The 25,554-nt window shown below is 41.1% G+C and overlaps 2 protein-coding genes across 5 annotated transcripts in view; both read left to right on the top strand.

Annotated features, from left to right (window-relative positions):
- sulf2a (sulfatase 2a) overlaps nt 1–1,883 on the top strand; it is a 31,644-nt gene extending 29,761 nt beyond the window's left edge. The window contains exons 20-21 of one of the 2 annotated variants that reach the window (XM_072451971.1): nt 334–387; nt 717–1,883. In XM_072451971.1, the coding sequence (XP_072308072.1) occupies nt 334–387; nt 717–747 (85 nt within the window). In that variant the 3' untranslated portion in view covers nt 748–1,883. The remainder of the gene's footprint in view (nt 1–333; nt 388–716) is intronic. The other variant, XM_072451972.1, reaches the window with a different exon arrangement.
- Nucleotides 1,884–2,320: 437 nt separating this feature from the next.
- Nucleotides 2,321–25,554, top strand: part of arhgap46a (Rho GTPase activating protein 46a) — a 30,674-nt gene continuing 7,440 nt past the window's right edge. For 2 of the 3 annotated variants that reach the window (XM_072451981.1, XM_072451980.1), the window contains exons 1-3: nt 2,321–2,449; nt 13,207–13,710; nt 23,637–24,993. In XM_072451981.1, the coding sequence (XP_072308082.1) occupies nt 2,436–2,449; nt 13,207–13,710; nt 23,637–24,993 (1,875 nt within the window). In that variant the 5' untranslated portion in view covers nt 2,321–2,435. Of the gene's footprint in view, nt 2,450–5,490; nt 5,628–13,206; nt 13,711–23,636; nt 24,994–25,554 lie in introns of those variants that run through there. The other variant, XM_072451982.1, reaches the window with a different exon arrangement.

The following is a 25,554-nucleotide window of genomic DNA, read 5'->3' as shown; positions in this document are numbered from 1 at the left end:
TCTAAACGTTTCAGCCCCGGTGACTGTCTTTAGCTATGGCCATTACAAATCACTGTAATGACAAAAGGAATAATGTTCATGTACATTGTGTGACATTTGTGATCAAAGCGTCTTTAGCATGCAGAAGCAGAGGTCACTGGAACCTAAGATTCAAGTCTGCTGTCCCCTTTATGTGACACATTGCTCCCTTTTTGTAACAAAGGCTAATTGCTTGTCTCTGCTGTGCGTGTCTGGGTTGGATGTGTGTCTGTGTGTTTTGTGTGTGTATATACCTGTGTGTGTCTCCATGCACATGCGTTTCCCCTGCGTGTGTCTGTGCTGTGCATGCCTCAGGCCAGTTCATCGTCGAAAGAGGCCAAAAGTGAAGAAGCCTTCCTCCAAATCGCTGTGAGTGGGTCACAACCCATCTGTCCCTTTTTAGTCTGCCAAGCTTAACTCTCCATATTTATTTGTTTATCATCATCACACGTCACCGTCTTCTGGTCTATGTTGTTCTGTAGCTGTTTTGTTTTGTGCTCTTTTTAAGTACTGCATTGCAAATCCTAATTTTCCATTCAATATTTCATGTCTTAAAAACAATAATGCTATGCAGTTGTTAATTTATGTCTGTCCTGTTATTGCCCTATTTTTCTTCACAGCCTTGTTAGGCACATACCACATCTGGAGTCATGATTTCCACTAAATGTATTTAACGCATTCTACTTTCTGTTGTGCAGAGGGCAAATTTGGGAAGGATGGGTTGGTTAACTACCCGTAAATTCATCCATGTACCACGATGACCTCCTGCTGTTCGGGGAGAAGACGAATGCAAGAGAATCCCAAGGACCTTGACCACAATTATAAGATGGACCATGAACTGAGATACACATTTTCACTTCTCTGGGTTTTATCCATTGATTTAAAAACCCTATTCTAAGCTAAACGCTATCCCAGAACTGAAAAAGAACAAGAAGACCCTTTTTTCGATAATGTATTGGGACACATAAAACGTCTTTTAATGTTCTGATAGTCAAGAAAAGTGTAAAGGCTGGGACAGTCTTGTGTGCACAATTCAGTTTCACTGTACTGCTTGTAGATACTAGATTCTATATCTGCTTTACGTAGCTTTCTTCATCATCAAGAGAAACTGTATGAAATAATATCTCAACCCTGCTGCTACAAAACATCACAGAAGACACAGTTTATCAGTGACTTGCTTTGTAGACAGACACTGCATATGACCAACTGTGACAGATGTTTTGCCAGAGACTTTTGTAATATAATTCTTAACACAGATGGATGTGCTGTTGAAGCTGTGTGATAAAGTCTGCTTGCCTTTATCCATCTTCATAGTGAGTTCCATTTGACCAGGCCTGTACTAATAATCAATCTAGCACAATGGTAGAGATCATTATTACGTCAGTGAATGCTACTAACCTTTTTCTCTTGGTTCTCACTGTAGACGTTTATGTTGCTTGGCTTGCTATACATGGTGCTACCAGATGAAAACACTGAAGTAAACTTTCGATGTACAGTTCAGGATGTATTTGAATGTATGTTGTGCAATGAATATTGATGTTTACAATACTTTTGTAATAGCCTACTGAAACGGCTGACCTCATTGTTTTACGACTTATGAAAATGATGGACAAATGTACCTTGAGAGATTTTATTACTTGTAACTCATGTTGGTTCATTATTTTCACATGAAAAGCACTTAAGGGTTCACTGTGAGAGATGTGTCATGTACATAGCTGATATTAGGTTTTTGTGTTCCAGTGGAACAGCACAATGTAAAACTTAGAATATTGCTGTGAAGTTTAGCTCTGCGCCTTTGTTAGTGTTTGATTTTCTAGGTAATATTTCCATAGATAAATGTGAATAAACAGAACCGTTTGACCACCTTTTCTGGAACGTGTGAAATGCCTTTGTCCTCCAGCTGGTGTCGCTGTCCCCAAGTTAAACCAACTCCTCACAGTCCTGATAATATAATACATCCATGGTCATGATGGTGAAGACTACTGACTAGAGCTCACGTTAAATACACAGATACAATACATTGCAATTTGTTGGCTTATCCTTACAGCGGGATAAGTTGTATTCAGGTATTTTTTTTATTAATTCATTTGTTTTATATTTTTTTGTAATGACAAACGACAATCAACCCAATCACGGGTTGTAAAATTGAACGTCAAATCAATGAAACTAAGGTGAAGGTATCTCCAGTAGTGTGTGACTCAGAGATTAGACTCAGTGGGGCCCCGGGCCCCGGCGGTGGGAGGAGGTGCAGACTGAGAGGCGGAGACTGCACTGGATCCACCGCCTTTGAGTAAAGCTTTGAGTCTGTCCCGTCCTCTCAGCGCGTCCTGCGCGGAGATCTCTCACAAGTTTCCTGCCCAAGACACACAAAGCTCTTTTTTCTTCTTTTACAACTTGTTTACAATGTGAAGAAAGAAATGGCCGATACAAGGTAAGAAACTTTTACACATTTAACGATCCTGCGGCTGACGCGGATCCAGTGTCGGATCAGGCTCGCCACAGGAAAGAGCTCCCGGTTTGTCGCGTCCGCGTTTCCTGTGCAAACTTTACGCTCTCAAACAGATCATGGATCTATTATAACATCATAGATCTATTATAACATCATAGATCTATTATAACATCATAGATCCATGTCTCAAACACTTGATCGGTTAAATTGATTTATTTTCTATCGCTGGGATGTTAAACTTTGACCTCTGCACTGCTGGCACGTGTGTTCATGTTAAACTTAAAAATACGCTTTAAGTTGGTCTTTTATGCCACTAATAAACTTAATCGTTTTTAATGAATATTTCCACTAAATGGAGTTGGTGTATCTGATTAAACATGGTCTTTACTGTAGTTAACCACAGGAAACATGTGTTTGTCCTGTTTGAATCTGGTGAAAAGTGTCTGGAAAAAAGCTCTGGTGGTTTCATCTTTGACTTATTCAGGCTGTGCTTTAAACATTTTATTTAGCTGAAGCAAACAGATGTTCATTTAATCAGACACAGACAGAATAGGCTGGTCATAATATCTCCCAGTTGCATTGCTGTACTTAATGTTTTTATAGTTGCTTAGTTGGCTCTACTTAAACAGTAAGTGTCAACAGTAAAACACCATTAGATAAAATAATACTAAAATATGCGACCACGTGAACTCAGCTGCTCGTTATTACATAAAAAACAATGATTTTCTTCTGCTTGAGAACTAATGAACCACTCTCACTTCCATTTGTCTGGTTTTTCTGTCTCTGTGAGTGTATTTGCTGTGTTTAGTAGGCTATAAAACTTCACAATAAGTCCTATAAGAAGACACATTCTCCATCAAGTGATATCATAAAACTGTGTGTCATTCTTTCTCTTGAGATCCCAGTGAGAGTCTCTCATCTCTCACCTGGTACATTTGTGGCTCACCGCACTGCAGTGTATTGAGACAAAACCTCCTCTGCCATATAAACCACCTGGACGGATCAAAGCCTGTGTTTGCACGGTGGTGGGATGAACTTCAGCCAAATCCACCCACTCGGCTCCGAAGTAAAATAAACTCACATTCACTGGGTAAATCACGATCAGAAACATGCTTTATTGCCATTTTCAGGCAACAAAAGAGACCAATTAAGATACAGTGCAAATTCAACAGAAAACGATCACTACTAATAGTTGAAATGTATAACTTATATAGTCATTGGTGACGTCTTAACCTGACACAACTTGCCAATGCCGGTAATAATGGTAATAAAGTATTTGAATTGGGTCCAACCATGTCGCTCAACAATATTGGTCACTTGTCATGAAAACGCCCCGAAACTGAACCTTCATACTGATTGCATCTTTCACTTCTACATCCTAAACCGATTAATCCCTTCCTATTTTCTCGTGACCCCCGGCACTGTTCCCTTTTTATAATCCACTGCCCCCTCCCAAACAGGGCCACCCAGAGCAGACCTACTGTTACCCTTTTTACAATCCCTCTCACACCTCTTAATCCTGGAGGGCCGGGCCGGGCGTCTGCACCTTCGCGTCCACCTTTCGTGCTTGGACTTTGATCGATTTTTGGTCAATTGTTTGATTATTTTGATGAGAGCGCGTGCAAAGCTTTGGACAGTAGTGGTGAAAGACGGTCTCTGGACAGTTCTTTCGTGTGTGGCTCCTCCTTGGCCCGGCTCTGACCCCCTCGTCTAACCCCGTTACTCTGCTCTGGGATTAGGCCCCCGTTTGTCATGTCAGCAGCAGAGACCCGGGGGATGGTGTGCCCTCAGCTCAGACGGTCGTGGCCCAAAAGGCTTCCGACAGTGAAGACACTTTGGAGGAGTGATGAGGTCTTCATTTTGATTAGACCAGGCCAATTGTGTTGTGAAGAAGGAGTGAGAGGTGACGTGTTGTTTTTTCTGAGGGTGTTTCGGTCGTGAAGGTGACACAGTGAGGACAGCTGTGTTGTAGAGGTGTTATTTGCTCATTTAATATTACAACCTGACACTACACTCTTATATAATGAACCGGTTGATATTTGCTGTAACGTTGTAAAGTAAAAAACATGCCCAGATATTATATTGAAGGTAGATATTTATTTGAACCTGGGATGTCCAAATAGTTTTTTAGTTAATCAATCATTGTGATCAATCACCTCTAAAAAAAAATACTAAAAACAGAAACGAAAAATATTTCTTGTGAATTGTAGGCAGCAACAATGAGTAATTTCAGTTCAATATACATACTCAAAACTATGTAAAGTACTTTTATGTCCCACTATAATGTATTTTTCATTGACAAAGTTTGATTTCATAACGTGAGGAATGGTAATCTAATAAACTTGATTTCTCTAGATATTTCTTCTCGCACTAATCATTAAATTATAATTGTATATCGCTAATTTGAGCAAATATCGATATTGAAAAAGTAAATCACGAATAAGACAAAATTTAACCTTTTCATAATAGTTTTAGAACTTCTCTAAGACCCCATTGTAATTTTATGCAAACTACTATATATATATTGTGTTGGATATTACATTTAGTCTTGTTATTATCCTGTATTGAATATCAAACCTTTTTCTCCTTATCCGGAATCAAGTCTGAAATGTAAGTCACTAGTTTGAGCCTTACTGCGTTTTCATGCTGAAGTTTGAACCACATTACGGGTCATGCAATAACAACATCTACGTTTTAAAGAGTACACAATGTTGAGGGCAGCTAAGTGGATTGATTCATAATGTGTTATTTGGACAAGTGACCCCATTGTTCACGTGGCCGACAGCTGGTACAGACCTAGACCTAGTGGGTGCCCACGCTGATCATTTCACACATGTTCCCCCTCGTCTCTGACCTGAAAAGCCCCCCCATGCCTCATGCAAGTAAGGAAAAAGGGGTGGTTTGGGGAGAAGGAACGGGGACCAACGCTGTATCTATTTAAGGCAGTTTATTACGCTGACGGATAATGACCGTTCACCAAAGCAGAGAAGCCGGAAGTTCCCAGCATTCTGTGGGAGAAGACCAGGCCGCCAGACGAGACAATACCCCTTTTACAAGTTCTACTTCACTTCTGTGGGTAATTTGTAGGAGGATTATACCACAAGAAGCTTTGAAGTTGTTTTCAAGACTGGCATGAACTTCCTCTGGAAGTACTATTGAGGTGGGTACTGGGTTGCATTTAAGCTGAACATTTTGGCAGTTCACGGAAATCACTGTGGCCATGTCAAATTACCCTTTGGGAAGCAGCATGGGAAATGGAGGCTGCGCTGATGGAAGCACAACAACCTTGTGAGATCTGGTCTAATCCGGAGTTGGAGAGCGGGGAACTGTCTCTAGTTGTGGATTAGTGCAGCTGTTGAAGCAAGTCGCCCAAATCATGCACACGTCTCAAAGCTTTCCCCTCAACTTGAGCTGCAACTAACAATTGTTTTGCTGATGGATTAGTCTAGAAAATGTATTATATAAATGAATTATTGATTGCTTGGATTGTGAACGACCCATGATTATGACATTTTTGCTAATCCAGATGAAGCTAAAGCAATGCAGTTTGGGAACATCCTGAGAGAGTATTTTTGACAAAAAGTTTTTTTCATCTGAAGTCCTGGGTCATTTTCATTGCACATGTTCCTCTCAGCACATGGCATGTTTTGGAATCTGTGTATGGTCCAAATTATGTTTTTAATGATGATGATGTTAATGATTATCTCAGCCTCACCCACAGCCTCTCTGATTGGTGAAAAGAGTGCTCACTCAATGAAGTCTGCCTGTTGATCTGACAATAGTCTGTATTGTGGTATGGAATAACATGAACAAAGACAAGGCTGTATTTCACCGGCCTTGTAATGCATGTGGCATTCCTCAAGCTAGGTAACCACTTCTAGCCTTCTGAGAAAGACAACAAGCCGCTCAAATAGACTAAACTCTGATATACGGTACTCATTTAAATATAATGGGGCTTTTTTGTTTATTTTCTCATTATTTTGCCCTGGATAAAACCTGCGATAGTTGAAACAATTAGACAGAAATGTATGTTGTTGTAATTGTTTTATGTACTGTGTGGAATGTGAAGCAGCCAATAAACTAAACTTTTCAGAGACAAGCCCACAGTTTAATTTAATGGTGGACAAACATAGCATCTTGCTCTCTAAAACCACTTTGTAAGTCAGCCAAGAGCCAAAAGAACATCCGTCCCACAGATGCACACCACCACACCCAGTATCAACAGCTTGTTAGCGTATGATGCTTCCCTTCTCTTGGAAGTGAATCCGATGACTGTGAAGGCTCAGAATTGCACCTGCAGCTCTGCCTGACCCTTCTCTCCGCAGCCCGGTCTCTTGTGCCAGGTTTGTGGCTCTGGCACGGCTGTTCCCTTGTCTGCTGCCTCTTTGGCACCCATGCTCCCTGCATTACTGTGCTGTCGCTGGTTGAACTTACATGAGTCGAACTCTTTCATACCTGAGTGACGACTGTCGTCGAGAAAGACGACCCCTGAACTGGTGTGCCAAAGTCTGCATAAGATGAGTGAAAAATGGACAACTGCAGTTAAGAGACAACTTCAACTATTAGTTGTATTTGTACCTTGAACTTTTTACACAGTACTTTGACAACTTTAACATTCTATTGATGTTAAACAGAAGGATTTTGCATGCTGTTGTTGTGAGAGGCAAGTGCGTTTCAAGTTGAGCCAGACATAATTTGCCTATAGTAAAACTATACTTAGTGTACATAGTTTTAGTATTTTCATTGTCAAAATAACATTGTTTATTCTAGTTGGACATTAATATAAGAGGTGTCACCCAGTAATGTACAGTGCACTAACCCATGACTTGACTTTATGAGGGGTGCACAAGCCCATTACTCAGTAACAGACATGGCTCTATAGTTTATAGTTAAATTGACTGTTGACACACACATGGACCAATTGTGTGTTGGAAATGACCTCTGACACTGGTGACAAGACAGGAACGGGAGGTGTTAAACAAAAGAGCCAAAAGAATGTGCATGGGACAGGTGCCGGGCTTTTTCTGTCATCTCAACATGTGCCGAGGATTGTTCAGGAACCTGTTTGATGTGTGCTGGACACAGAGGACACATGTAGCCCACCATCCAATCCTGTGTTTGTGTGTCACTTCTGGTTGATGAGGTTCCTTTTGAGGTCTTTATTAAGTATGTCACAGGTGTTTAGAGTTTGCTAGTGTTTTATTACATTTTCTACAATTGCATGACACTTTTTCCAATACTTTTTTTACTTGGCTGTGAATAGTTGTCAGGTTATTTTCCATTTCTCATGCTACTATACATATTTTGCCCTTGTCACTTATTGAACAGATTGCTACTGTCATGATTCTCCTTAGTCACAGCTAATTGCGCTGCACTTCTAAACTCTTGCTATATTTAGATAAAACTGTTGCCTAGCAGTTATAGACATCAATAGCCCTTTGCCTTGGCCTATTGTGTAATACAGGCTAAAGCTTGCTTCCACAGGTTACAACAGATTTTCCATGGGTCTATTTGAAATGATTTGAACCTGTTGGAACAATCGGTATTCACTGCTTTATGGCTGTTCATAGAAAATGTCCGCTCTGTATATCAATCTCTCAGGGCGGGCCAAGACTGGCACTTGTTGCCATGTCTGTGAACAGTGTGCTAAGGTTTCACGGATGAATGGCCGGCTCTGTGAGAATGTACACCACCAGGGACAGTCGCGGGCAGGAGCTCGGAATAGTCTGTTGTTGGAGAAGGTTGGAGGTTACCATACAAGAGGAGGCAGCGGAAAAGGGCCCTGCAACTGGTTTTCGGAGTTTGGCTTCGCTTTCACCTAAGCTGCATTTGTGATGGTGGTTCTATTAAGCTTTTTGTTAAGAAAAAAACATCTCTGAAAACAACATTGCTACATAATGGTGTTGTCAGAATATCAAAATTTCAAACTTGATTTTGATACCAGGGAATGTACTCGTATCGGTGGGAATAAAATCGGTATAGAAAATTAATTGAAAAGGCGTTTTTTTTGCTATAGTATAGTAATAATAGTAGGGCTATAGTTGACTAAAGAATTTCTTGGTCGACTAAAGACCTGCTTTGTGCTTCAATTAGTCCATTAAAAGTGACGTGGTTCAAACCTCTCTTATCAAAAAGTGCACTGACAAGACATAAGACCACAGGACATCTTTGTGATTTCAAATATTTATACAGAAAAATTACCAGTGTTTATTTACTAGTAAAAAAGCAGATTAAATTCAGAATTTATTCTAAAATATCAAGATATCGCACTGCATTTCTTCTCCTTTCTGCTGGTGTGAATAAATCATCATAAATCCATCAATACAATTTGGTAAACCAGTTGACTACAGGTCTATTGCCCTAGACAATAGCCATTTTTAACACTGTAGTACTTGTTGTATTAAACATTGTGGTCTTATAACGGTTCACGAAATGTCAAATTCTGTCCTGGTAATATGACTTTTAGTATCGATACTTGCTGAAACTTGTATCTCGATTTTGATACTAGTTTTAGTTTGGATCTGATTTTTGATACTTTTGACAACCATAGTAAATACACATGTTTTTCATTGACTTCCACACACACATCCTTTATTATTCTTTTATTTCCTGGGATCCAGATCCAAAAACTTGCTTTTTTGTACTGTTAAAATACAGATAAAATTAATCACCGCTTTAGTTCTCCACCATTTTGTAGAAATGCCAGATAAAAGAAATGCCCCAGCACCAGCCAAGCATGCATCTTTATTGCAGCCAGTACTGTTATCTCACTCTAGTGCCATGGTTTACTCACAGATCTACTTTACACAGATCTCAATCTTGTTTTCTCTCTCACTGTCATCTTTGTAATGAAATCCACTGCCTCGCTGGTGTTTGCGATCCCCAAGGCGCACAATGGCACAAGTCCGTATGTTGAGCTATTTCCACTGACTGCATTGTCCACTGCGGTGTGTTTACCGTTGCCGGGAAAAGTGCCATTTACAATTTGGCTTTGGGGGGAAACAATGGAGCAGAGTCCATGAACTATATTCTGTTGTTTCCATCGCTCCGAGAAACGGCTCTCACTTGACGGCTATTTTTGGGGCGGACTGTAAAAATGCTTTTGAAAGATGAAGTAGTTATTCTTATTACATTGAGAAGTGGCTGCACTTTGGTTTGTATGAGGCCAACTTTGAGCCACTTGCAGATACTTTGCCAAGCTTTATTTCCAGTCACATTGTATTAACATTAACTAAATCAAATTGACCCCAACGGAGAAACAAAGCGATTCTGTGTCAGACAAGGGTAGTGTGTAATTCAACTTTCTTTCATGAGATTTGCCATGGATGCTGTACATTTACAAAACTAGTCTGAATTTGTACACCAGTGAGGAAATTAAAGTTTTTCAACAATAAAGAAGTACATTTCAGAACAAAACAAAATATGAAACTTTGCCAAGGTCAATTCTTCATTCCAAACCACTCACATTTGTGAGGCCGACCGACTGAAATGTCTTTAGCATTTCCACTACAATCCACACTACTATGGCTGGCTATATTCCAGTAGACTCTTATACATGGGTACTGGCTTCCTTTTCTACTTTACTACTCTTTTACACAATTTCAAATTATAATTTGTAATGTTGAATTCAATTCTACTGATCTCATGTAAAATAAAAGTAACATATTTGGTTACTCTGTATCGGACACGTAACTGTACGTCACCCGCAGCCGTCATGATTCTTATCGCTAATGTCAACGGGTAAATTCCAAAGAAAATCTGCACAAACTGCTCATGTTAAAAATTGCATACAGGTCAAACATACAGAACATGTATGAAATCTTCTAACAACAGAAATTTGGCTTGCAAGTGTCTGAAACTTCCCCTGTAATAGTGCCGCTCTAAATATTAAATTTTTGTGTGATTGATTGTCATAATTTGATGAAGGCCCAGTAAAGTCGTTCTAAAGCCCAGATATCTGCACTGACTGCCCTTAGTTGGCAAAAACTGACACCTTTCAGGCAACGGTTGTGAATCAATTTTGCGTTTATAAAAAGGCAAAATGCAAAAAGTAAACACATGTCACTTCCCATAGGAACATGTCTCTGACCAATTTAGCTCTATTCTTGATATGTTATATGTACATTGGAATGCACCAACCATGTTAGCTTTTCATTATGGACCAAAATGTTATTATTTGAAATATTTTATTATTCAACTCTCAATCATGTTGTTTCATCTCAGCAAAAGAAATATGTTCTGCGAATGCCCAATGCTCTTCTTCACCACTCTTCTTCCTGCTTATGTGGTTGTGTCAACACAGCCCAGCAGGCCAACTCTCAGCTCTAAATGCAGTTTATTTGTGTAGTGGGACGAGTTCTTATGCAATCAAAGCGCCCCGTACTTAAAGCCCACCAGCCACGGCCTTTGCCGACCCTCAAAACCTTTCTTCCTGTCGGGTTGTTCAGTATTGCCTGTCACGCTCAGTTAAAATGTTTTGTAGGTTTCCTTGGTGTCGCAACTATTGAAGAATTTGGTAGAAAAACAGAATGCTTTCTTTTGGGTCTAAAGAGGCTAGGTTGCAGCACACAGAAGCGGCGCATGGCTATAGCTTGCAATAGCTGAACGATAAGGAATGCAACAGAGATCCATTTCTAAATGCTGGAATGCCTCCTCTCTGAAAGCTAAAGGGATAAAGGCACTGGTATGTGCAGGGTGGTACTGACTTTTTGGCCTCTGCCTACAATGCGCCTTTATTTGCAAAGCTTCTCGCTCTTCAAGTGTTGCAAATCTAATCATGCCGGGAGTCATCTTCTGACATGGTGGCCGTATATTTACATGCATGCCCAGGGTGTACTTGGAATTTGCTGGATGGAGAATTCTCAGCTGGGACGATTCCAAATTCAAACTTGGCTTTATTTTTCTTGCTGTTATTCATGTTCATGAGTGTTATTGAACATGTGTTGGAATTTTTTGTAGTAAGCATTTACGTTTAAAGCTTGGGTACCTAAATTTCAAACTGTGAAATAAGGAAGTAGATATTTGAATCTTTCTAACTCTTTCCTAGCTCTCACAGACTCTTTGGCACATCACTAGTATTCACAATGCATATTTTTAATTCATTTTTTTGCCACTAACACAGGTTTAGAACAGCTTTTTCAGACACAAGAGTGGGTGATATCCCTAAATAGCCCATTATATTTATTATATATATATATATATATATATATATATATATATATATATATATATATATATATATATATATATATATATATATAATTATTTTTTTAATGCATTTAAATATATCATCCTCTAGCACCAGTATTTTATATCCACCGGTACTTGTTTGTTTAGACAGGCAGGCGCTGCTATTTGCCATGATATCCTCTTGTTTACAGTGTGCTCACATAGTGTGACATGTATGCATAGAGTGTAACCTGGGAACCAGACTTGCACCAACGTTCAGTATATTTCAGAGACTTGAGTTAACACTTACAGAAGTGCTTAGCACCTTTTGATTCGGCTTCTGGCACATAAATAATTGTCTATTAGTCGAACAGCATTTTTGGTAGCTGGTGTTTTTGGTATGTATTAAGTTTTTAATTAAATTTTCATTGCATCTAGTTTGAGTCAGATTATAGTGCTTCTGCATGGTTTAAGTGCTTCTGCCAGTGTTACCTGACATCACCCGCTTTAGTTCACAGGTCCCCAACCACAGCTGCAGGACATCCAGTTCCGAGCCCCAGAAGAAAAAAAGAACTGAGAACGAAGCTATGCTAAACGTAAATTTGAGCATTTAATTTTTTTTTAAAGCTCATGTTTTAGAATAATAAGCTGTTTGATTACTCAAAAAAAATCGCCTAATGCATAGGCGATTTCTTCTTGGGTCCAGATGTGCAGTACCGTGGAGTGGCCACTAACCAACAGGCACGGACAGAGGGGGAGTGTCTTATCCAGATAATATCATAGATCCATAGTTTGAACGACTGTATTGTCTTATAAGCATTTGTGTTCTGATTGGCTCTTCTCTATTCACATTACCAGAATCTTTTTTCTTTTTATGTCTTCAAACCTTTTCATCATGTCCCCTGTTTCTATGGTAAGCACCTTCTTGTTGCTGTGGGTAGTGCTGAGTCGGCTGTTCCCACTCGGTAGTTAAAGCTCAATACTGTTTGCACTGGCTGCTCTGACAACGCCGTATGCTTCTGTGCTCTGCTGATTCGAGGCCTGTTGTCCCGCTGTGATGGTCCACCTGTCCTCTTATTCTGGGACACTTACCCACCAGCATTTCATATTTAACATAGATGATATCACTGCTAACAGAGCCTTTCTACAGATGGCAACTCATAGGGGAGACAAATATTGACACTGTAGCCATATGGGGAAAGGGCAGGGATTTTAAACCTCTCAGTCTGTCAAACTGTATGAGTTGTTAACTGCATGTCGCCTTGCATTAGGAAACCTGCTGTGTTTGGATTATAATGTAAACAAAATGTTAAATCGGCAATGTCCAGGTAATTTCTGTTTAGATAAAGTGCTATAAAATTATAAATGGGACTAGCTGTGTGCACATGGCTTATCCATCCATAAAAGCTGTTATTTCTGCTGTTTGTATTCCAGCTGTCATGTCCTGTATTTTACTATGGGCTGTTATAAATGTATCATAAGTTATGGATTACATTTCCATACTCGTATAAATTGGGTAAAATAACCTTTTGTGTCATTTGCGTCATTAAAGCTGTGTCTCCTTTCTTCAGGTCTGATTGGGTGGAGATCTTGGAGCCACGCTCTCGTGAGAGGATGTATGTAAACCTGATCACCGGCGAGTGTGGCTGGGAGCCTCCCTCTGGAGTACCAGTCCGCCAGGCCGATGGGAACCAGTGGTGGGAGCTGTTTGACCCCACCAGTGGGCGCTTCTACTACTATAACTCCACTGGCCGCCGCACAGTCTGGCACCGGCCCCAGGGAGCAGACATTGTGCCCCTGTCGCAGCTACAGGCCATGAAGCGCAGCAGTGAGGCCAAGAGAGCGGGAGGAGCCCTGGAAAGGGCCCAGCATGGGACCACAGGCAGTATCAGCAGCATGGGCAGCCAGGAGCGCAGTAACACTCTGTCAGAGGAGGATAGAGACACCCTGTCTAAAAGTCAGAATGACCTCGAGGAGGCCACCCATCCTGAGCTTGACCCCTCAGTGGACAGCAGGTCACAAGGGGACGGCAGCAGTTTCGAGCTCAACACAGAGAGCAGCAAAGACACACAGAGGTAAGGTCTCCAGGGGTTTTGATTTGTGGTAATTAAATGGTAAATTGTCACATATTACACCTTTCTGCCACTGATGGGCTCTCAAAACACTTCATCAAGAAACTGCTTATTCACACATCAGTGTACACAATAATGGAGACAAGGCAGGACAAAATAGCAGGAGGCCAACCTTCAGTTTTGTGAAGAAGGCAAGGCAAGTTTATTTGTCGAGCACATTTCATACACAAGGCAATTCAAAGTGCTTCACACAGCAGGAAAAATGCAGTAAAATCACAAAGAAATTACAGCACAAAACAATTCAAGATATAAAAGAGAAGAGTGCAAAGAAAAATCCTTTCAGAAACTGAGCTACTGTCATCTGCATGTTGACATGTGGCGCCATGAACTTTCAAATGCTTTTGTTGAGAGTTTGCCTCCGGGTGCTCCTGTATTTCAAATTTAATAGGGTACCCATGAAAAAGAGAACTTTTCTCATTGGGATTTCCCTGTATAAATAAATAAAATGAATGAATGAAATGTTTGTTTTATCTGTACATTCCCTGTTGCATGTTTCCATATTGTCATCTGTGAGCTGTGTTGAGGCACTTATGTAAATGCTTACCAAATGGGTAGAAAGGGCTGATCTGAAATGGAGAGCACAACCTTTCCCCTGTAGCTGCTGCTCCCGTAGCAAAACGACCTCCAACAGTAAGTCATTCAGTGAACCCATCATGTGCTTGGCGTTGTGGTCTGTTCCAAACTACCGTCTCTTCCTTCCAAGTCAGATTCCAGACGTGCCACTGCTGTTTCCCCTGGCACATGTCCACTGAAGCTTAATGTCCTCCTGTGTGCTCACTGCGGCCTGCGCTGAACAGTCATTTCATATTCCTAAAACAAATTTAGTCTTCAGGCCATCCCAGAATCCTTCTCGCCGGCAGAGACCTTTAATGCCTGTTCATCAGAGACATGTGCGAGAGAATTGTGTCTGGCGTTAATAACGAGCAGAACTGCAACATTCCAGGGAGCTATAAACAAGTCAAAGTTCTGGTGACTTTGCTTCTCCGGTTTTTTTGGTTCTAACTGAACCTGGGCCTCTCTTTGACTCTTGGTTTTGTCTTTTGACCTTCCAATCTTGTGGGACAAGGGGAACTAATTGGTCCGACATGGCTGTTGAATGACAGTACAAGTGGCCGGTACTGTTACCTCTGGTGTGTGCTGCTCCCCACAGAGGCTCATCTCACCCCAGTGACTCAAACTTTCCCATAGGCCTTTCTCTGCGTTGATAACAATAGCCAGCTGTATCCTTTAGCCATAGGGGCTCTATATCCCACTTAGGCATATGCTCCGTCACATGCTCAGCAGCCACCACCATCTCTTGGAGGTAATTAGAAACCAGCGCAGAATACACACAGTGAGGCTGGAATGTGACTACTCAAAATGGGTGAAAACTAACTAATGCAGACCTGGGCCTGTATTTTATGTACCGTACTTTTCAGGTTATACATCGCTCCTGAATAAAAGCCGCAAAGAAACAAGAAACTTTACATACATGTAAAACTTTACATACATGTAAAAAAAAGTGCACCCGACAGGTGCACTTTACATGCACCTGTCAATAAACCGTAGGTGTCCCATGTTGTCTTTTGAACAAGGGGTCTCGCAGTGCAGTCTAACTATTTTCTCAGTGAATATGAATTGGATTGTAATTTGTAATAAAACACACAGCATTTCGAAACTTAACAAACAGAACACGCATCACAGCTGTCCTTACTGTCCCTTCTGTCCTTGATTACTCTGTGTGAGCTGATTTACCTGTGTGTGGTCAGGTCAGGCCAAGAAGGTCTCATTTCAATGTGGCAGGTTTCAAACAAGGATCGGCTTAAAGTCCAAAAAGTACGGTAGTTTATTGTATTACAAAATGTATTATTGTGACATGCCTTGACAGGCTTCTTCAGGCATCTTCAGAAGAATTCATGTTGAAGTTTGAGTTTTACTAATTAAAAGTTGTCTGCACACTTTTAACACACAAAGTCACTTTCCCCTATCATTTTGCCAGTATGCATTTTTACTTGTGTTGATTATCAAGCAGAGATGAGAAGTCACAAACTTTCTGACAGTTTTCAAAATAAACAATGCTGTTCTTCATTACAGCTCTGAGCACTGAGTCCATCCAACACTGTTTCCCTTTGTTCCCAGCTGTAAATAACTGCCCTCATTGCAGAGGAGTTTCCACACAGCACATCCTCTGTATCCTTCTCTGATGGAGCAGTTTGATGTATATGCTTTTGACCCACTCTGAATTCGTCATATGTGCTCATACTTGTCGGTAATGGAGGCCTGAGATCACACATGAGCCAAAAAACAGTTACTCATTGGCAAAGGCTTATCAAATGTCTTGTGAGTTTTCAGGGACATCGAGCTCATCAGGGAAGTACCCAACTTACCTCGCATATACATTTCATTCTTGTAGTTTAGAGAGCATTTTATGAAAGAAATGCATGGCAAAAGACGTAGCCTAAAACAATTTAAGTGTGGCAGTAACACCTTCTACATACTTAAGTCATTTTTTTAAGTTTGGATCCGCGGCTCTCAAAGATTTTAAGATAAGTACCATGTTTTCAGAGCACTACCAGATCTAAACTAGGTCTATAAAAATAACTACTCTAAAATAGGACTACTACAGTAGTTTCATCATGTAGATAAAATTGGTTAAATCAAATCAAAATCACCCACAACAAACACACCCGACCTACGAAGGACCTAATGAGTAATACCACTGTTTGAAAAACATTACCGGTAGTTTAGAATATATAGCTGCACTATGGCTTAGGGGTTTGGGCTGTGTTTTTTTTTTTTGGAATGCCTTTTCTTCCATAATTCCAGGCTGCTTTAATGTCCTGTCAAATAAAGCCATCCTTTTAAAAGGTATATGAGATCACATAAGGTTTGGACAACATCAGAGGATTATATATACATTTATATTAATAAATATGACATTTGTTTATCTGAATTATAATGAATAATATGTATTGTACATTTGACCTGGTGTAAAACAAGCCAGAGGCAATCAGAAGTAGTTCACGTGAGGGTAGCCTCTCTCTTTTGTCTCAGTGCAGCACTAAAAGGAACAAAAGGCCACACTTGAGCCTTGTTATTCCTCCGGGACCATACACCAGGACTGCAAATGACCTTAAAGGACTTGTTTGTATCTTTCCTGTTATCGGGCTGACATTAGACTCTTAAAACTCATCTTTCCTGATTGTTGGCCTGCTTTAACTTACGTACATTACATGTACAGTTACACGACACTGAGTATGCTTAAAATACAATACCTTTAAAATAGCTGCTTTCACTTAAAAAGAAGACTGGATAGTTTACATTTAGTTCAAAGATTTACTTACACACGTACAAAATACCCTACTATTTCCTGAGGTATATTTAAATTTAAGCACATTTGACGGGTAAAAGAGCTCAGATGCATTCTCCTTGTATAACTATACATCTATGAGTCAACAGTCTTACAGTGTTATTAAAGCTGTGACATTTTACTGACTCAAACCTTGTCTACTTGTTTGCGGTGCAAGTCAACACCTTTTATGTTTCTTGCTCTGAAGTTGTCTGGCACACACCAGCTTGATACCCATGGAAAGACTGGTTTTATCTCTTCAGACCCAGCGTGGTAAGCTTATTTTCAAACCGCTTTCAATATGGACTTTTACGGTGCCTTATTATAGATTTTCCCCTTTTCTTCCCCTTGAACTTGTGATCTAGTTATGTGCCTAAGTGCTTTGGTGTGTCAGGTTTTTTTTTTCATTCTGTCTTATACGGCAGCATTCTGGGTCCTCTCCAGATCTAGATTACAGAGTCCCACTTTTATGTGTCTCTTTTGTTTGTATATGGTTTGGACGCTGGCTGTCTCGCTCTGGTGCCATGGGACTTTGGAGTTTGTCCAGTGCTCATGGAAAACCAGTGGCAGCACATGAGCAAGCCTTAAGCGTGACTCCCCCAACAAACAAGTGTTTTGTATTCGCACAACTTCACAACTGTCTACTTTAGAGTATAGTTCCAACATTTACCAGTTAGATATGCGTATTGAGGCTATTTTTGGGGATAAATGGCAAATGGTATAAGCCTATTCTTTTATACTGTCATGAAACACTTATCTTTGCCATTATCTTTTCAGATCTTTTTTTTCTAAACATATTCTTAAAATATATGACATTGATGCTTGCCATTTCTTATGCAATTGCAGCACTATTTGTCTGCTTCTAGTTGTACAAATCGTATGTGTGTGGCTACATCGTTTACTTTTTGATAATAATTGCTATGTATTTTAAGTTAGGCGGTTAGCCAAGTATATTTCTGTTATCTGTTAGAGAGAAATGTACAATACTAAAATGGCACATGGATGGGAAAAAGTTCGAAATGTGTTTTGTCTTGGAATCCCACTAATTCAATGTGATGGTTTTTGTTCCATTTTGTTCCACTATTGCCATAATTTCAATAGGCATGTCAAACGTACTGTAATAAGATCCGAGTTCCTCTTTTGAATTCCTGCTGCTGATCTCTGTGGAATCCTGCAGGGTTTGGCTTGGTCCTGTCACTTGAACTGCAACTCTAGTAGCTGTTCCCGAGGCCCGGCGCGCTCCAGGGGTAGACCGTAGGAGCCACTCAGACACGCACAGAGGAGACATGCTGGCTCGGCTCACTTCAGCTGTCCCAGGGCAGCTGGTCCTCAAGGTGTCTCTGAGGCTGCCAACTACTCCCCCATTTTATGCTTCGGCAACAATTTTATACACCCCTCACAACAGCTGCTTCAATTGGGACATTTTGGAAAAGTATCATCTTGTGCTGCTCGGTATTGGAGTGGTCTTCGCTGCAGCGATTCCCAGCTCTGAAAGATTTGCTATATGTCCTCCCTGCTCTTAACTCCACTTTCACCCTACTGTCCTGTCAAATAAAACCCATGAGCCAAAAGACAAAAAAAAATATTGAATTATTCTCATGTGCATTTAATGAAGAGGATACCAGATTCAACACCGAGTATCCTTTATCTTTTGTTAAAGGCGTTGTGTTTTTGTTCATGCATTTTGTTGTAAGAAATAGATTTGTCTTCAATGAATTGTCTTTGTCTTCACCATTTCCTTCCGTTAGAATGAATACAGTAGATGGTAACACCCATTTGTCTTTGGTGGGAGGTGTTTTCAGAACAGAGGACCTCATATCCTTTTCCGGTCCAGCCGATGTTAATAATAACCTGTTTTTGAAATGCTGTCATTCCCATTGGGTTTATTTATGAACGTATAAAACCATCTACCAAAGTGACCTAGCTGATGGCTTTTCCACAGTACTTATTTCAGGCAGGAAAGAAAGTAGAGACAGAGCATCTGCTGACAGGAGCATCCCTATAGTATATTTAGCTCCTGATTGAGACAACCTGACCACACTGACTGTCAGATCGCATCTACAGAGCCGTGTGTTTAGTGTGAGAAGGGAGAATTGGTGGTCTAATTGAAATGTGCTGACCTTAAGTAAATTTGCTGCCCCTGAGGGCAATCTGATTAACATTACATTTTGTAACAAGGCCTCTAACTTTATTTTAGTTTCTGGTTTCTGTTTCATCTTCTGGAGTGCTCACATGCTAGCTCCAAGCACTGAAAGACCTGGGTTGTTCGTGCATTAGTGCACATTCCATAGAAACTTGGATTAATCTGTGCTTTGGCTCTGTCTTAAATGGGAATTATGACTTGACAGAAAATACTCTAATTGTTGTTGGTCTTGCAACCCAAGCTAGTTTCATGTCTCGTCATGTGATTTATTTCTAGAAAAGGAGATTATTCTATCCCCACCTTAGGCTAACATCAGTTAACACCTGTAAGCCTGGCAGCTGCTAACACACCTTATGCAAACAACTTTCTCATTGAGACTAGAGCATAGGTCTGGTGAGTGTTGCGTAAGAATGTGTTTGCACGGTCAGCTCTTAAAGGTTGTATATGACCTTTACGCTCATCTTTCCACCCCCTGCTGCCGCCGTTTGAAGAAGGCGTCGCCGTGACGATGGCACAGCCATGCATTGTTTGAGGCTCCTCCACTGGTCAGATTGAGGCCCCTGAATGAGTGGAATGCATGGCTCCGCGCTCATTCTCTCGCTGCACTCTCCCACGACTAATCCCCACCCAGGCTCATTTACACCCACACCCTCCCTCTCCTCTCCCTCGGCTATGTGCCTTCCTTCTTTCACACTTCCTGTAGAACTGTGGCATCTTCTGGTCAAATTTGTGTCCAAAACTCTTTTTCTTTGGCTCAACTAACGTTAGGACACTCAAATATAGTAACAGTGCAGAAATGCAGCGGCCCAGCTTTAGTGATGCACACTGTGTAATATGATAAAAGGCCTGGATTTGGAGTCGTTTCCATAGACTGCTATTGGGTCTCGTAGCTGGCCTCATTGTCATGTCCTTAATTATTGAGAACTCAAATCAAATCAAATCAAATCAATTTATTTTAGAACTGGTGAACATACAATACTAACTTTTGTCAAAAGCCCAAAACACAAAACGCTACCAAATCCTTCTATTCCAAAACAAAATATGTACGTGCGAGTGCTCCTGACTGCCAAGTGTCACGGCATACATCTTTTTGTCAAGTAAACATCACTTCAATAACAATAGGGCTTATAAATTGTTAAAATATCTGAATATTTGAAAGACATTTAACTGGAATGTATCTAACTTTTATTATATAAATGTAACTTTTATTAACCAGGACTGTCCCACTGATATAAAAAAACACTTTTGGATTTTAATTATATGAAAAATCTAAAATAGTTTATTGTTCCATCCTATGTGAATCTTGCAATAGGCATTTCCTGTTTGTCTTGTCTATGGGGAAGTCCTGTCTTAAACCCTTCATAGCACCACTCCAGACAGGAAATAATAACTTTTTTTCAGTTTGCATAGATTAGTGACACCCTGAGAAAACTGATCCATATTAAACGGAATGTTATAACAAGATCATGTGGAACAACTTGGCAAGCGTCAAGAGGAACATAATTATTGTGCTTTGACTTGTGCGGTCCGGCCTTGATGTTTTCTGCATCGTAACGGAGCAGTGTTAAACTATTAGGTGGTAGGCTCGTCGCTGCCAAATCAGTCCCATCCTGTTGGAGTGACAAAACATACACCGTCTGAAAGAGCACAAACAGTGGTTTCTCACATCTACAGCTGTTAGCCACACAACCTTGTTTAACCACACCAGCTTGTAACAACTAAACGGCAGTGGATCCCAAAGTTATCAGAGGCCCCTGTCTTCACACACGGCTGTCTGTCTCTTTTTTGGTTGCAGTAAAGTGCATTATTGGGCGGTGCTGGTGCCTCGCAAACCGGTTTATGAAGTAGGCCTTTTGAAGACACATGGAGGCTGTTTACATTCAAAACCACTCGTGGTGTAATGGTTTCCGAGAGTTGTGGAAAATAGGGGATGTAATGGTGAGAATTTCTTTTTATTGTCAAATGGAAAATTTGAAATAATTAACTTCAAATTTCCCTTCAACTTTATAAAAACACCATTTTGGCTCAACGCAACTTACTGTTATTTTGTGTTTCTTCAATTTATATCTCAGTGACCACAGTGACAAAAATAAACCTCTTTATATTGCCGATAGTAAGACCACACATTTATGTTAAAGTTCACAAATGAACTTTTCACTTTGTAAAAATAATAACAAAATTTTTATTTATCCTGGATATAAAACTATTTCTGGCATGATGATGATGTGTAAACATAAAGCCAGCTAATTGGCCTTCTATTTCTATTTTGTCTGTTCAAAAAGTCAAATTTGATGCACTGAGGACAGCAGGACAGAAATATTGCCAAATATTGGCTAAATCGGCCCAATACCAATATATGGGGGAAAACTCCCATATCCAATAACTGATATATCATCCCTTGTAGTAGTATTTTTATGGTGTAATGCTGCATTGATGCACAAAAAAATTATGTGCTTGATTGTGCTATTTTTGAACTTGTTATTTTACTTTATCCTATTCTGTAATGTAATACAATGATACTAAATTGAGAGGAGGGTGCATAGTATGGTGCCTCCCAATAAGGAGATCATGGGTTCGATTCCCGGGCCAGACCAACATCACATGATCTCTCTGGGTGGAGTCTGCATGTCCTCCCCGTGTTACCGTGGGTTATCTTTCGGTTCTCCGGCGCTCTCCCACCGTCCAAACACATGCACGTCTTTGGTCAATTGGCAACTCTAAATTGCCCCTAGTGAATGAATGTGAGTGAATTGTGGTATGCGTGTCTCTGTGTTAACCCTGTGATGAGCCAGTCCAGTGTGTGTCCCGCCTAAGGCCCAAAGTCACTGGGATAGGCTCCAGTCACCCACAAACGCTAACGGGAACAAGCGGTAGAAAATTAATGAATTAATACATTGAGAGGACTTTATACTAAGGACTTGACTGTCGATGAAGTTAAAAAGCCAAAGGTGACACCAGAGCCTAACAGAGGCTGAAAAGGCCTGCATTTAGTTTAAACTTGCAGCATTTTAAGGAAGTCAGCCGTTGGCTCGCAGACCTCAGGGGAATTGTTGTGGACCATTGTTCTCAGGACTTATGGAGAGGAGGGGCTCGTCTGTTTTATCTCCTCCCCCCTCCCCCTTCCTGCCTACCGTTACTGCCCTCTCAACTTTTCACTGACGTGTAGTGCTGCTGGATAAAGCCTTTGAACGGTGGCTGCACTGATGTGTGTTTACATTTGGATTTAACGAGAACAGAAGGTGATCCACTTTATCACAGTACTGAACGTTAAAAGCGCACAGAAGGTAAGCCTGCTTTGGCTGCATTACCTGTCTCCTTGACCTTTTATTCAGGAAGTTCCATTACTTGATCTGATATGTCCAGCACAGTAGTTTGTGACAATGTATGTACGTTTGAAAACTATTTGCTGTTTTGCGGATTTCTAGTGATAAAGAGGAAGAAAATTAGACCATTGAATACATTTCAAGAGAAAAATTGACCCCCACACTGTTTGAATTGATCACATGGACTGACCTAATCTGGTCTGCTCCCCACTGTGATTCAGAGCTAATGTGTGATCATGCTCTCTCACACGACACATTTGTTCATTCGAAATGGCACGTTTTTGTTCATCTCAAAAGTACTGACTATATGTATATATTTTAAGGTGCCAGGGCAGTGTGACCAGATTCATTGCATATTGTTTGTGTCACAAGGATTAGGTTTGGACTGTAAGGTTTGAAATTCCCTTGACCGAAATGAGATGAAGTAGCATTTTAAGTCTTTAGAATAATCTTAAGTGATGCTCTGCTGTCATAGACTGATTTGTTACAACACATTTTTAGTCAAGATGTCACTCAGTATGACATACTACAGATTATGGAGTCACACATTGTATCACTGTAAAGGTATTTTTAGGCCCTTGCTTTGCCCACACTCTGGCGGGGCTATAATGACTGCCAGACTAAAAACTGAGCTTTGGGTCAGTAAAACAATTTCAAAAGAATTTATGATTCAACTTTTTTCCAAGTCACTTAACTGCTTCAAATGAATAAAACGAATCTCACCTGGTTAGAAAATGTAACTTTAAACTTAAAATAAAGTTTATACGGGTTGCTCTAGAAAACTGACAAAAACATGGGATTAGTTGGTGTTATATAAGTGTTTTTGTTCAAGGCTTGCATATTTTTGTCCAGATAAGAGCATTTGGTAACAAAAAGGTCACCAGGGTGTGTCAATAAATAGATCCCTGTCACGCTCTGTACTGGGACAAGGGCAGTCATTTTAATGGCCTGAGGCCATGACTGTTAGCGGTGCGTGTAAACATTGACTGTTTGTCTTTCGCTTTAATGGGCTGCGCATCTGAACAGTATTTGCTCTATACACATCAACTAATATATTCTCTTTTGTATTTTGTAGAGATGGTCCTCAGAGATGGCAGCCTGCACCTGGTTCTAAGGCAGCCATGTTGGTGAAGGTGAACAGCATGAGCCGAGGTCAAGCCATGCAGCAGCAGTTCATTCAGCTCAGCGGCCCTGGCAAGACCAACACCTTCACCATGCACTCCTCCAGCAACAAGCAGGGAGGACACTCGGCACAAGGCTATAAAACGGCTCCTTCCGGCAAAATGGGTGTGGATGCACGACACGCCCATCACCTGAGAAAAGCCAGCAATGGAAGCTTTTGCTTGGTGGCAGATGGTGGTCACCCCAGCCCCCGGCTGCTCCGGTCACAGACCAGCACCCCTCGGCCTGTATCTCCTCCGTACAGTTACACCACCCCAATCTATGATGAGCCAGTTACTGAATGTCCCATTTATGATGAGCCCCCCATAGACATGGAAATAGAGGGGGCTCATCATGGTCAGCAATTATCTCGTCTGACACCCACTCACAGCCTACAAAAACCCAAGTTTCTACAGCATCCAACTCCTGGTTCCAGACACAGGAGAAACCCTTCGTCTTCAGACTATAGCCCAGCTGGACTTGAGTGCATCAAACACATGATCAATATTGACCCAAAGCAGGGGCTTGTAACCAGCTCTCCTGTACCCACTCGTACTCCTTCCCCTATCTGTAGACTTGAGCCCAAGTTAGCGCAATCCCATCCCCAGGCGAGAGGACATGGGCGGGAAAGAGAGGCCGGTCAGGCCCCCAATACACTGGAAAAAAAACAGAACTGGAGAGTCCTCGAAGCTACTGTGCAGCGTGCCATGGATGCTCGCCATAGCCGCCAGAGTAGCCAGGCCTCTCAAGACTTCCCTTCATCGACACCCCAGCCCACAGCCAACTACCAGGACTCGGGCTACTCAACTGGGCCTTCCCCCAGTCTGAGGAGGAAGAGTCGGAGGAGAGTTGGACCTGGGGCAGGGGCCGGAGGCAGACCAGGTTCAGTGGGCAGCACTGGTGAACTGTGTACCCATGAGAAGCTGATGGCTGAGATGAGGGAGGCGGTCAGTCGCTCCAACACAATGAGGGAGGTGCGGGCTGGTCGGGACCACCAGGAGATGGTGGACAGGGGAGTGGTCCCACGAACGCGCTCCCCTGTTAACTCTCTCCGGTGGTATGGAGGGGGCACCGGGGGATCTGGAAGGTCCTCATCACGAGAGGATCTTACGTCAGAACCTCGATCTTTAGGCAGAGGAAACCCTGTTCTGTGTCCTTTGGAGATGCCTGGAAGACAGAAGAGAACGTACGAGAAAGTGGACACACTGGAGATGAGTGTGACCAGCCAGGCAAGCTTGACATCTCCGGAGACCCCAGGACCCCCTTCTCAGGTAAACAGATTTTCTAGATGAAAATTGTACTCTACTAGAGATAACCGATAACGACACAACTTAAAATATTGAAATGACAAACAAAACAAAGTATTTGTAGACACAACACACAGTCAAATAATATTTCTCATTTCTCTCTGGTAAGGGTTTAGATGTGTTGAGAAGCCTGTGTATCCCACCACTTACCAAACAAGCTTGTTGTACACGCATGGGGTACATGGTACCTTTTTTTAAACACATCCACAGTTTTAGTATGTGAATAAACACAAGAAGATGGAATATCTATACCTATTGCAAAGTTGAGAGACTGAAGTCCTGTTGTTATAAACAGTACTTTTTTGACAATTGTTTATTTAACAGACACTTTCATTGTATAGGCTCTACAAGTTGTACAAATCACATTTAACCAACCTTGACACGCACGCTTTAAAATCTTTTAATCCCCTTGTGAAGCATAACACCCATGCTGCAGCTTTTTACTGAACAATTTGTCCAAGTATTTTTTGCTCAATGTCTAATTTATTGATTACTTAAAATAATTAACATTTTGCAAAAAGGTTA

The sequence above is a fragment of the Eucyclogobius newberryi genome, unplaced genomic scaffold (genome assembly GCF_026437365.1).
Source record: "Eucyclogobius newberryi isolate DKJ021-1_F unplaced genomic scaffold, fEucNew1.0.hap1 SCAF_19, whole genome shotgun sequence".
In the NCBI taxonomy this organism is placed as follows: domain Eukaryota; kingdom Metazoa; phylum Chordata; class Actinopteri; order Gobiiformes; family Gobiidae; genus Eucyclogobius; species Eucyclogobius newberryi.
Note: the sequence above shows the minus strand (reverse complement) of the source record. Positions and strands in the feature narration are given on the sequence as shown.